This window comes from Sinocyclocheilus rhinocerous, unplaced genomic scaffold (assembly GCF_001515625.1).
Source record: "Sinocyclocheilus rhinocerous isolate Xijiao unplaced genomic scaffold, SAMN03320098_v1.1 scaffold1222, whole genome shotgun sequence".
Lineage (NCBI taxonomy): Eukaryota > Metazoa > Chordata > Actinopteri > Cypriniformes > Cyprinidae > Sinocyclocheilus > Sinocyclocheilus rhinocerous.
Genome location: NW_015640234.1, coordinates 832,904 through 845,871, shown reverse-complemented (window position 1 = coordinate 845,871; position 12,968 = coordinate 832,904). Strand labels below are relative to the sequence as shown.

The following is a 12,968-nucleotide window of genomic DNA, read 5'->3' as shown; positions in this document are numbered from 1 at the left end:
TTTTTTCATGCATTCAAATATTCATGTTTATTTCTTGCTGCAAATATTAAAGAGGAAAATATCATTGATTCATATGCAGCTTGAACTGAGGCGAATTCTCACTACAAATTAAAGAGCGTAAAAAGACGTTTGTTGTTTGTATTTTATCATAAAATTGACAGAAGGCTGAGACTTTGTAGTAACAAAGCACAAAGCTGCGATTATTGGGTGGTTTGCGTGCTACAAATAATGAATGGACTTGAAAACTTTAAACAACATTTCCAAGCATTATCCTATAGCCTACCCTAAATAAAACAGCTTGTGAATAGTCACGATTCACGTAACATTATTTACATCCGAAAAATCAACAATAGGGACTAAGTTAAATAGTACAATGGCAAATTCGCATATATTAAACATCTACCTTGCATTGACTAAATGAATAAGATGGATATAGCCGTTGTAACCCAAATAAATAAGGTATTTTCCCTTATTTAAAACGAATGCTTAGTTTGTGGTTCATTGTTATTTTTTTTAATGAGAACCCAGCAACAAAGACACTCACTTATAGGCTATTAAACGAATAAATGAAAGTTTTATGAACAAAAGTTGCGCTTTGGATCCGCCATCATAGAGTGTCAGTCTTCTCGCATCACTTTTGTCACGTGAACCCCCCCTCCGGTTTATTTCTCAGCCCCCCCAGCTCAAAATACGTTCCCGCGGCTATGGCTACTAGTGTTGCCTAGCGGAACTAGCCTATAAAAATGAAGCATGTTTTCACACAACTTTTGCAAACGACTTCGTGCGTCACGCCTCCCCCAACTCAAATATCACAAACACAGCTTTTATGTGTATATAAAAGTGAATGCATGTCTCAACAGGTAAAAGTAGGCTACTTCAATAAAAGGTCTAACATATTAGGAATATTTTTAACTTAAATTTTACCTCACCTGTCGAGAAGAAACTCCGCAAAGTTTGTCGTATCGACTGAAATCCAAACATTACATTAAATTTTTCCATCTTGTAAACACACAGCCAATGTTTACCTTTGTTTTACCTCGTTTGCTGTCTGTGTATTTTGGCAAGTCTTCGAATTTTGGCTTGCGGTTCTGTAGCAGAATCTGAATTTCTTTTTCCACACCTGCTAAACAAACACCCTCTGGCTCGATGGCTATGCAAATATAACAGGTTGACAGGCAGACAGGACATCCTATCATTGCATTCGGACCGAGCAACACCCAGGAGAGAGAAACCAACAGGAGTGTACAAAGTTCTACAGAAAATCTGTGAAAATGTAATACTACTTAATTAATTAATTAATTAATTCACCAAATGCTCCAGTATATGACACATTATCATATTTGTTTCAATTAAAGAAAGTCATTATTTTATTATTACTACTTGTAATATACTTGTAATAAAATATAATATTAGAGCATAACACGATACACACTATTCGTCGCTCATCGTTCAGTAAAAGAATCGGATGATGCCCTTGAAATAAACTACGCATTTGTTAACATTTATTGCATTTAATATAAAGCTGGATGAACATAGCAAAGTGATTTTTCACATTAGAAATGAATTTGACAAAATAACCTCCATTACCACCTACTCCTAAAACAACATTCCCCCCTTGTCATGTGCAAGCATTTATATATTATCTGTATTTGTCAGTTGCATGTAACCAGCTGACTGCACATTGTATAACTTAAACTCTTTGACACAAAAATTGTGCATTATGTAATCTAAGATGTGGTTTGTGCATAATGACTAGGCCCAGGCTTTACCTGTTTTGCAGTGTGACGGGGGCATTGACTTGCATGAAAATTGCAGGCTGATTGGGAGATGCTTGCAGGGAAGGTACTGCATGTTGCTGAAGGAGGTTCTAATAAACATTTGTATTCACCCTGCCATGTATCTGTATAAGAGGCCCAACTCTGCTGCAGAAAACAACCCCCAAACCATGACACTTCCTCCTCCACCTTTCACTGACTTCTCTACGCACTCGGGGGTTCAGTGTTTCCCCAGTTTGACACAGAACATAGTGTTTTCCATCAGACCCAAATAAATTAAATTTGCTCTCATCCAGTTCTCCTCTTTCCACATAACATGCTCCTCAGTAAAGGTGAGTCTAGCCTTTTGATTCTTTCTGCTGATGAGAGGCTTCATCAATGCAGTGTGTGCTTTCAGTCCGACTTCTCTTAAACCTGCAGAGACAGATCTTTACCCTGTTCAGCTCTGAACTCTGAACTCTGAACAGACTTTCAAGTCCCTGCGTAGTGTGAATGAACTTCAGCACAACTACGGCAAGAGGATGGAGGAACCAGGAGCAGTACAAATATCGAGGTCGTAGAACCTGACGAACGTGAGCGGCATAGACCAACCCACAGCGTTACATATACCCTGCATAGCCACACACGACAGGAAGGCCTTGGAGGCAGCCACACTTTGGGTGGAGTGAGCCTTGACCCCCAAGGGCGAGGGAAGACCAGAGGACTCGTAAGATATAGCAATGGCATCAACGATCCACTGACTGAGGGTCTGCTTAGTGGCAGGAAGACCCCTCTTGGAAGGACCATAACAGACAAATAACTGGTCAGACTTCCTCCACGTGGCAGCTCTGTGGACATATGTGTCCTGTGCTCGCAATTTAGCTTGCAATTTAGCTTCTGCTGATCAGTCTCCCGAATGGGAGAAGGACAGAAAGCCTGAAGTACGACGGGCCGTGGTACTGAGGTAGGCACTTTAGGGACGTACCCTAGCCCAGGGTACAGAAAAGCTTTGGCCAAGCCGGGCACAAAGTCTAGGAAGGAGGGGGCCACTGACAAGGCCTGCAAATCTCAGACTCTTTTCAGAGAAGTGATAGCTAATAAGAAGACTGTCTTAAGTGTCAGAACTCAATCTGAAACCTCCTCTAATGGTTCAAACGGAGGTTTACAGAGAGCCTCCTAAGGGAAATCAGGTCCGAGAACCATACTCGGCCCGGCCAGAACGGTGCAACTAGCAGCAGACGGACCCCGTCCCGGCGCACTCTCTCCAGAACCAGCTCAAAATACGTTCCCGCGGCTATGGCTACTAGTGTTGCCTAGCGGAACTAGCCTATAAAAATGAAGCATGTTTTCACACAACTTTTGCAAACGACTTCGTGCGTCACGCCTCCCCCAACTCAAATATCACAAACACAGCTTTTATGTGTATATAAAAGTGAATGCATGTCTCAACAGGTAAAAGTAGGCTACTTCAATAAAAGGTCTAACATATTAGGAATATTTTTAACTTAAATTTTACCTCACCTGTCGAGAAGAAACTCCGCAAAGTTTGTCGTATCGACTGAAATCCAAACATTACATTAAATTTTTCCATCTTGTAAACACACAGCCAATGTTTACCTTTGTTTTACCTCGTTTGCTGTCTGTGTATTTTGGCAAGTCTTCGAATTTTGGCTTGCGGTTCTGTAGCAGAATCTGAATTTCTTTTTCCACACCTGCTAAACAAACACCCTCTGGCTCGATGGCTATGCAAATATAACAGGTTGACAGGCAGACAGGACATCCTATCATTGCATTCGGACCGAGCAACACCCAGGAGAGAGAAACCAACAGGAGTGTACAAAGTTCTACAGAAAATCTGTGAAAATGTAATACTACTTAATTAATTAATTAATTAATTCACCAAATGCTCCAGTATATGACACATTATCATATTTGTTTCAATTAAAGAAAGTCATTATTTTATTATTACTACTTGTAATATACTTGTAATAAAATATAATATTAGAGCATAACACGATACACACTATTCGTCGCTCATCGTTCAGTAAAAGAATCGGATGATGCCCTTGAAATAAACTACGCATTTGTTAACATTTATTGCATTTAATATAAAGCTGGATGAACATAGCAAAGTGATTTTTCACATTAGAAATGAATTTGACAAAATAACCTCCATTACCACCTACTCCTAAAACAACATTCCCCCCTTGTCATGTGCAAGCATTTATATATTATCTGTATTTGTCAGTTGCATGTAACCAGCTGACTGCACATTGTATAACTTAAACTCTTTGACACAAAAATTGTGCATTATGTAATCTAAGATGTGGTTTGTGCATAATGACTAGGCCCAGGCTTTACCTGTTTTGCAGTGTGACGGGGGCATTGACTTGCATGAAAATTGCAGGCTGATTGGGAGATGCTTGCAGGGAAGGTACTGCATGTTGCTGAAGGAGGTTCTAATAAACATTTGTATTCACCCTGCCATGTATCTGTATAAGAGGCCCAACTCTGCTGCAGAAAACAACCCCCAAACCATGACACTTCCTCCTCCACCTTTCACTGACTTCTCTACGCACTCGGGGGTTCAGTGTTTCCCCAGTTTGACACAGAACATAGTGTTTTCCATCAGACCCAAATAAATTAAATTTGCTCTCATCCAGTTCTCCTCTTTCCACATAACATGCTCCTCAGTAAAGGTGAGTCTAGCCTTTTGATTCTTTCTGCTGATGAGAGGCTTCATCAATGCAGTGTGTGCTTTCAGTCCGACTTCTCTTAAACCTGCAGAGACAGATCTTTACCCTGTTCAGCTCTGAACTCTGAACTCTGAACAGACTTTCAAGTCCCTGCGTAGTGTGAATGAACTTCAGCACAACTACGGCAAGAGGATGGAGGAACCAGGAGCAGTACAAATATCGAGGTCGTAGAACCTGACGAACGTGAGCGGCATAGACCAACCCACAGCGTTACATATACCCTGCATAGCCACACACGACAGGAAGGCCTTGGAGGCAGCCACACTTTGGGTGGAGTGAGCCTTGACCCCCAAGGGCGAGGGAAGACCAGAGGACTCGTAAGATATAGCAATGGCATCAACGATCCACTGACTGAGGGTCTGCTTAGTGGCAGGAAGACCCCTCTTGGAAGGACCATAACAGACAAATAACTGGTCAGACTTCCTCCACGTGGCAGCTCTGTGGACATATGTGTCCTGTGCTCGCAATTTAGCTTGCAATTTAGCTTCTGCTGATCAGTCTCCCGAATGGGAGAAGGACAGAAAGCCTGAAGTACGACGGGCCGTGGTACTGAGGTAGGCACTTTAGGGACGTACCCTAGCCCAGGGTACAGAAAAGCTTTGGCCAAGCCGGGCACAAAGTCTAGGAAGGAGGGGGCCACTGACAAGGCCTGCAAATCTCAGACTCTTTTCAGAGAAGTGATAGCTAATAAGAAGACTGTCTTAAGTGTCAGAACTCAATCTGAAACCTCCTCTAATGGTTCAAACGGAGGTTTACAGAGAGCCTCCTAAGGGAAATCAGGTCCGAGAACCATACTCGGCCCGGCCAGAACGGTGCAACTAGCAGCAGACGGACCCCGTCCCGGCGCACTCTCTCCAGAACTCCCGGGAGTAGAGCAATCGGGGGAAAGGCGTACAGACGAAGCCTCGGCAACGTCTGTACAATGGCATCCAGCTAAAGTGGAGCTGGATGAGTCAGAGAGAACCAGAGGGGACAGTGCGATGTCTCCTGAGTCACAAACAAGTCCACCTGAGCCTGGCCAAACATTCTCCAAATCTGACACACCACTTCTAGGTGGAGCCTCCATTCCTCTGCCTCCATGCCCCTGTCTCGACAGGTTGTCTGCTCCCTGATTGAGATGCCCAGGGATGTGAACTGCTCTTAGTGAAAGGAGTTTCCCTTGGGCCCACACAAGGATCTGGTGCGCCAGCTTGTACAAGGGGCGCAAACGCAGACCTCCGTGGTGGTTGGTGTATGAGACCACCGATGTGTTGTTGGTGCACACCAACACATGGCGATCTCTTAGGTCTGGGAGAAAGTGCTTCAATGCTCGAAATACGGCCAGCATCTCCAGGCAGTTGATGTGCCACAAGAGATGGGTGGTCACTCATGACCGCACCCCAACCGGTGAGGAACGCATCTGTCATTAATGTTACGCGACGACAAGGAACTCCCAGCACTGGCCCCTGTGACAAGAACCAAGGTTTCCTCCACATGTCTAAGGCACGAACGCATTGCCGCGTGACCTTGATCATGCGAAGCAGATTTCCTCTCGAGGAAAACCCCTTGGTCTTGAGCCACCACTGTAGGGGTCTCATGTACAGCAGGCCAAAAGGTATCACGTTGGACGCAGCTGGCATCAGACCCAGCCATTTTTGAAACTGATTAACAGTGAGTGTCTGGCCCTCTTTGACTCTCGCGACTGCAGTGAGGATCGACTCGATCCGAGCAGGAGACAGCTGTGCCTGCATCGTGGTCGAATCCCACATTACGCCCAGATAAGTGGTCCTCTGTGATGGAGAAAGCACACTTTTCTTTGCGTTTAGTCTTAACCCCAACTCTTTCATATGGGCGAGAACGAAATCTCGATGTCGAACCACTGTCCGCTCCGATTGAGCTAGATTCAACAAATCGTCGATATAATTTAGTATGGGGATGCCCTGGAGTCACAGTGGAGCCAGAGCAGCATCAACACACTTCGTGAAAGTTCGGGGTGAGAGTGCAAGGCTGAACAGAAGAACCCAATATTGGTAAGCTTCGCCCCCGAAAGCAAACCTCAGGAACTTCCTGTGTTGAGGAAGGATGGAGACATGGAAGTACGCGTCTTTTAGATCTATCGTGACAAACCAGTCCTCGGACCTGATCTGAGACACGACCTGATTGTAAGCATCTTGAACTTCAGTTGCATGACGGTTCAACTGACGCAGATCTAAAAACGGGCACAACCCCCCATTTTTCTTCGGAACAATGAAGTACCGGCTGTAGAACCCGGATTCTGTCACCTCGATGGCCTCCTTCCTCAGAAGAGTATTTACTTCTTGTTCTAACACAAGAGCCTGCTCGGGACCCACCACAGTGGAAACGATCCCGTTGAAACGAGGTGGAGGAGAACCAAACTGAATTCTGTAACCTCTTTCTACCGTCTGCAGGACCCATCTTGAGATATTTGGCAGAAGCTTCCACGCTGCCAGAAAATCTACTAAGGGAATAAGTCTCTCGAGACTGACCTCCGGTGTAATAGGAGACCTCCTCAGAGGTAGCGAGCTTCCCAGATCCGCAATGTTTCCTGGCGGACACTGAGACGTGCGCTCGCTGAAGGCCGCTGTGCCCTGAAGCACCGGCGGAGGCAGTTGAGTGTTTGTTCAACCGGGGCATCGCTCTATAACCATGCTCACTTAGTCCCGTAACGTTGCTGTAATCAATGAGTGAGGGACTAAAGAGGCAGGCCGAATATGGTCTCGACCACGATCTCGACACCTCAGTGTGGAGATCGGGGAAAAATGGCAAGCCCCGGCATGCATAATGAAATGCCCCTAAAATGTTGATTGCCTTTATCACCCCCTTTATCAGTCTTGTGCTTAGACTTTAGCAATTTAGCTTTCTCGTTTGAGACAGTGACAGACAACGGTAAATAAGACATACACACACAGAGCGCTTCGCTGAATGACAGAATCTGCCGCTGTCTCCACCGCACGTGCTTTTATAGCTTTCTGGTCACACGTCACCCCGTCTGTGACGTCGCGTCCATCCATTGGTCTGATTACACACACGATTCAGAGCGTGGTCAAGCTGAAGGCGTTCCCAAAGCGTTCGACGCAGCTCGAGTTCCTGAAGGAGAACTATATACAGTTGCGTTAAATTACATTTACATTTATTCATTTGGCAGACAATTTTATCCAAAGCGACTTACAGTTGAGGAATACAACAAGCGATTTTATCATAAGATGGCAATAAACACGAGAAGGGCCCGTTATACAAGGTTTCAGTCATTGTCCAAAATAGTAAAAGCTGGGACAGGAAGGGATAAAGGATAATAAGAGAATAGAAATGGTGAAGGCATATTTTTTTTTATGAGGAGGCAGTTAGATGCTCACGGAAGAGAGGAGTTTTCATTTGTTTCTTGAAGATTGTGAGGGATTCGGATTAGAATGACAGAAGAATTTACAGAATTGTAATGAAATAAAATTCAATATAGAAAGGAAGTATTCTTCCACCCTGGTTCACAAAAGTTAATGTATTCTATATTTTACAATATATAAACTAAATAAAAATATTTAGGTAGCATTTTAAATCTGTTTGCCACCAGTTCAAATTAAGGAATTATGGAATAGAATAGGAATTCAAAAGACATGCTCAATTCAAATTTAAATGACACACATCCCTGGTATCTTCAAAGCTGATAAGATATAGTGCTGTGCCACTTTTTGATACGTATGATTGAAAAAAAACTCATTAAATTAATTTAAATGTAAAAAGCTGTGCAAAGGCAGGTTTTGGTACAACTGTACATGGTCTATAGGTCTGTACTGTATGAATGCAGAGAATTATCATTATTAATTTATACAAGCAGATGAAAATATAATTTATATCATACATCATAAATACAGAAAGGCATTAAAAAAATGTTATAAAAAGCTTGCCTGTACATTCTTATGAGTTTTCTATTGTAGTCTTAATTTTGGCTCTTGTTTTGGAACGTGTGTTGACTTCTGACGTCGACGGTGTTGGGGGTGCAGCAGTATGCAGCTCAAATGGGGGATCATGTGAATTTTCCTCTTTTACTTCCTCGTCCTCACATTCGTCCATCTCTGTCTGATGTTTTTTGCAGTGTTTCTCAAAAGTGGACAACTTCACAAAGATTTTGTTGCACACCTTGCAATGGAAGAGCTGCTCTTCGTTTTGTAAGTGCAGTTTCAGCTGCAGATAAGAGGAATGAGCGAAGGCCCCTGAGCACACGCTACAACAGAGTATCCTGCTGCCCTGGTGGCTTTTCTCGTGTTGTTTTAGCATGGACACTGAACTGAAGCCCTTGTGGCACGTGGCACATATGTACCTGCCCTCGCCCAGCTCCAAAGCCTGATGGTTAAGCAGGTGGGATGACGTGCGGAAGGCCTTACCACACTTGTCACACTTAAAAGGGCACTCACCTGTGTGCAAGCACAAGTGTATAATAAGTCCGGCCTTTTGCGTAAAAGCCCTTTCACATAATGTACATTTGAAGAGTTTTTCACCAGTGTGGAGCCTTCGATGGGTTTTTAGGTGTGAGGCACGGCCAAAGCATTTATTGCAATCTGGGCATTTGAAGGGTTTCTCACCAGTGTGGATGGTCTTGTGGCGCATAAATTGGGGTGACTGCATGAACATTTTGGAACATACACTGCATTTGTACTTCCTCTCTCCAGTGTGTGAGCGCAGGTGCAGTGCAAGGTGGGCCAACGAGATGAAGGTCTTGGAGCAAAGCCGGCAGGTATGAGGCTTCTCCCCAGCACGGGTGCGTTTATGTAGAACCAGACGAGAAGAAAGAGTAAAAGACTTGTCACAGTAGAGGCATTTGTAGGGCTTGTCTTCAGTATGCACTTGCTGGTGCTTAGTGAGCATGGATATCTGGGCAAAAGACTTGTCACAAAGGCCACAAGGGTGGGATCGAGGCTTGGAAGAGTGAGACATCTTGGATGACTCAGAGCTGAACAAAAATCATCACACCTAATGACAAAAACATTAACAAATCATTTAGTTTAGATCGCTTAAACACTGTAAAAAAAATCTAAGTTGAATAAAAACAAAGACTATAGGAGTTTTTTTTTTTTTTTTACCAAATAAATCTATTGTAGTCCTCCCACTTTCTAATTTCACATTTAATGTGTTACTTGCCAATTCTTCATAATTATTTGTGAAATTTTTAATTTCAGTGTACAGTGACTTCAACATTTATTACAGGTGAAATTCAAGGTCATTATTGAGTGGTAGTCCTTCTCAAGAAGCAAGGAAGGATAAATGTCCACAAACGTATTCTAAATAAACATAAAAACAATGGAATATGGATGTTTTGATCAATTATTTACTAATGTATGCAACTCAGATACATACAATGTATAAGAAACGGAATGCAATATTTCATTTGTTTCTGTTAAAATGCAGCTGGAAAAGGCTTAACAAATTATAGAACTATAATATAACTACACTGAACAAAATTATAAAGGCAACACTTTTGTTTCTGCCCCCATTTTTCATGAGCTGAACTGAAAGATCTAAAACTTTTTCTATGTACACTAAAGGCCTATTTCTCTCAAATATTGTTCACAAATCTGTCTAAATCTGTGTTAGTGAGCACTTCTCCTTTGCCGAGATAATCCATCCACCTCACAGGTGTGGCATATCAAGATGCTGATTAGACAGCATGATTATTGCACAGGTGTGCCTTAGGCTGGCCACAATAAAAGGCCACTCTAAAATGTGCAGTTTTACTGTATTGGGGGGTCCGAAAACCAGTCAGTATCTGGTGTGACCACCATTGGCCTCACGCAGTGCAACACATCTCCGTCGCATAAAGTTGATCAGGTTGTTGATTGTGGCCTGTGGAATGTTGGTCCACTCCTCTTAAATGGCTGTGCGAAGTTGCTGGATATCGGCAAGAACTGGAAAACGCTGTCATATACGCCGATCCAGAGCATCCCAAACATGCTCAATGGGTGACATGTCCGGTGAGTATGCTGGCCATGCAAGAACTGGGATGTTTTCAGCTTCCAGGAATTGTGTACAGATCCTTGCAACATGGGGCCGTGCATTATCATGCTGCAACATGAGGTGATGGTCGTGGATGAATGGCACAACAATGGGCCTCAGGATCTCGTCACGGTATCTCTGTGCATTCAAAATGCCATCAATAAAATGCACCTGTGTTCGTTGTCCATAACATACGCCTGCCCATACCATAACCCCACCGCCACCATGGGCCACTCGATCCACAACGTTGACATCAGCAAACCGCTCACCCACACGACGCCATACACGCTGTCTGCCATCTGCCCTGTACAGTGAAAACCGGGATTCATCCGTGAAGAGAACACCTCTCCAAAGTGCCAGACGCCATCGAATGTGAGCATTTGCCCACTCAAGTCGGTTACGACGACGAACTGCAGTCAGGTCGAGACCCCGATGAGGACGACGAGCATGCAGATGAGCTTCCCTGAGACGGTTTCTGACAGTTTGTGCAGAAATTCTTTGGTTATGCAAACCGATTGTTGCAGCAGCTGTCCGGGTGGCTGGTCTCAGACGATCTTGGAGGTGAAGATGCTGGATGTGGAGGTCCTGGGCTGGTGTGGTTACACGTGGTCTGCGGTTGTGAGGCCGGTTGGATGTACTGCCAAATTCTCTGAAACGCCTTTGGAGACAGCTTATGGTAGAGAAATGAACATTAAATTCACGGGCAACAGCTCTGGTGGACATTCCTGCAGTCAGCATGCCAATTGCTTTCAGACGAATCCAGTCGGAGTTATATTAAAAATCGTCTTTGATCTTTCAAGCTGTTTCGTGGCACTCAGCGGGTGTTGCATTGCTTCAGTCCAAAATAACTTAAATAAAAATCGCCCATCCATAAAAATAAAAAAAAGTGTCTCACACGGCTCTGGGGGGTGAACAAAGGCCTTATGTAGTGAATCAATGCGTTTTTGTAAGAAAAATATCCATATTCAAAACATAATAATCACTTGAATCTAGCTTGCTCTCACTGTTGTAAACAGAAGCAGTTGTTCCACGAGAACATCCTCAGTGATTGTTTGCTGTTGTTTGAACATATTTTGGTTGTTTGATGACAGTGACGGTCCTCGAGCCAATTTTCCAGGAAGAAGATGTGTAAAATATAAATCAAACCCGCTGTACTCAGCAATATAAAGCTATAGTATGTTTTATAAAGCAGTTATCATGATCTGATTGTGCTAGATGAAAGCACTAGCTTAAAATATACATGCATAATTAATGCATTATAATCTGAGTGTGATATACTGTACAGGACACAAATACACAATAAGAAATTACAATGCCTGCTACAGATTGGCCAATACAAACATTTCCAGGAAGTTTTTATTGTCCAGTTTTACAAACCCTTCCAGGAACCTATGTTTTTATTGGCCAGTCTGTAGCGGGCATTGTGTAATTCCTTATTGTGCATGTACAGTACACACTATAACGCGTTAATTATATGTGTAGCCAATATTGTAAGCTAGTGCTTTCATCTAGCAAAACCAGATCATGATAACAGCTTTAAAAAGCATACTATAACTTTATATTGCTGAGTACAGCAGGTTTGATTTATATTTTCTCCTTCCTGGAAAATTGTCTCGAGGACCGTCACTGTCATCAAAAAAACTAAAATATGTCAAAACAACAGCAAACAATCACAGCTGAGGATGTTCTCGTGGTTATCTAACTGGGCGTGGTATATATATATATATATATATATATATATATATATATATATAACAAGACAAGCAAAAATGAATGTGACCCAAGGGTGAGTTAAAAAGTAGAAACATTTTGAGGACAGCTAAGACAGATTTCCTCATGTCCTGCGTTCACCCCGTTCGTGATTACGCAACATCCAAGAGCAATTGCAAACATGCAAACTCACCCCTTTGATCACCGTTTCCTCCAAAAACATAACTTAAGTTTTTATTAATATCTCTTAGTTCGCTACATTATTCACTGCATATAGATACTCGCGTCAGACTGTCCGTGTGGTTCTAGATGGCGACATGTAATGCATTTCAGGTTTTTGCGAAAATCACACGAACTGACAGCGATGTTATCACTGGTACTGTAAACAAACGGAAATCAGTTTCTCGCCTTCGTGGAAGCCATAGAGTAGCCTAAGCAGCCTGTCATGCTATCAAAATAAAAGTTGTATAATGGCAAGAACATTACAATTCTGTTTACTTATGCCTTAATAAATAGGGTAAATACAGATTTCAGCAAAATTACTCTCATTAATTTTATTTTTGCCACCGTAAATCATAATACATTAAGAATTTAAAGACTTTCATCATTCTGTTTGTTTGTTTATTTATTTATTTATTTATTGTATAGTAGGCCTATAGTAGCCTAGACCTGTTAATATGATTATTATTATTATTATTATTATTATTATTTATGTTCAGGTGTTTTCTCTTTCGATTCTAGTCAGGTATCATCATCATCGCCATAC

General features: G+C 42.6%; 1 protein-coding gene across 2 annotated transcripts; it reads right to left on the bottom strand.

Moving 5' to 3' along the window:
* Positions 1 to 8,412: 8,412 nt before the first annotated feature.
* On the bottom strand, positions 8,413 to 12,595 carry LOC107752618 (zinc finger protein 239-like). 2 transcript variants are annotated; one of them, XM_016568631.1, is made up of 2 exons: positions 12,393 to 12,595; positions 8,413 to 9,449 (listed from the first exon to the last, which is right to left on the bottom strand). In XM_016568631.1, the coding sequence occupies exon 2, from the start codon at positions 9,434 to 9,436 to the stop codon at positions 8,420 to 8,422; it is 1,017 nt and encodes a 338-aa protein (XP_016424117.1). In that variant the 5' UTR covers positions 9,437 to 9,449; positions 12,393 to 12,595; the 3' UTR covers positions 8,413 to 8,419. The 2 variants fall into 2 exon arrangements, with proteins under 2 accessions (XP_016424117.1, XP_016424116.1); XM_016568630.1 differs by having other exon boundaries at positions 8,413 to 9,472; positions 12,396 to 12,595.
* Between the last annotated feature and the right edge of the window lie 373 nt (positions 12,596 to 12,968).

Bases quoted from the DNA above. Each gene is read 5' to 3' on its own strand.
- LOC107752618 (XM_016568631.1), bottom strand. From the start codon at position 9,436: ATGTCTCACTCTTCCAAGCCTCGATCCCACCCTTGTGGCCTTTGTGAC.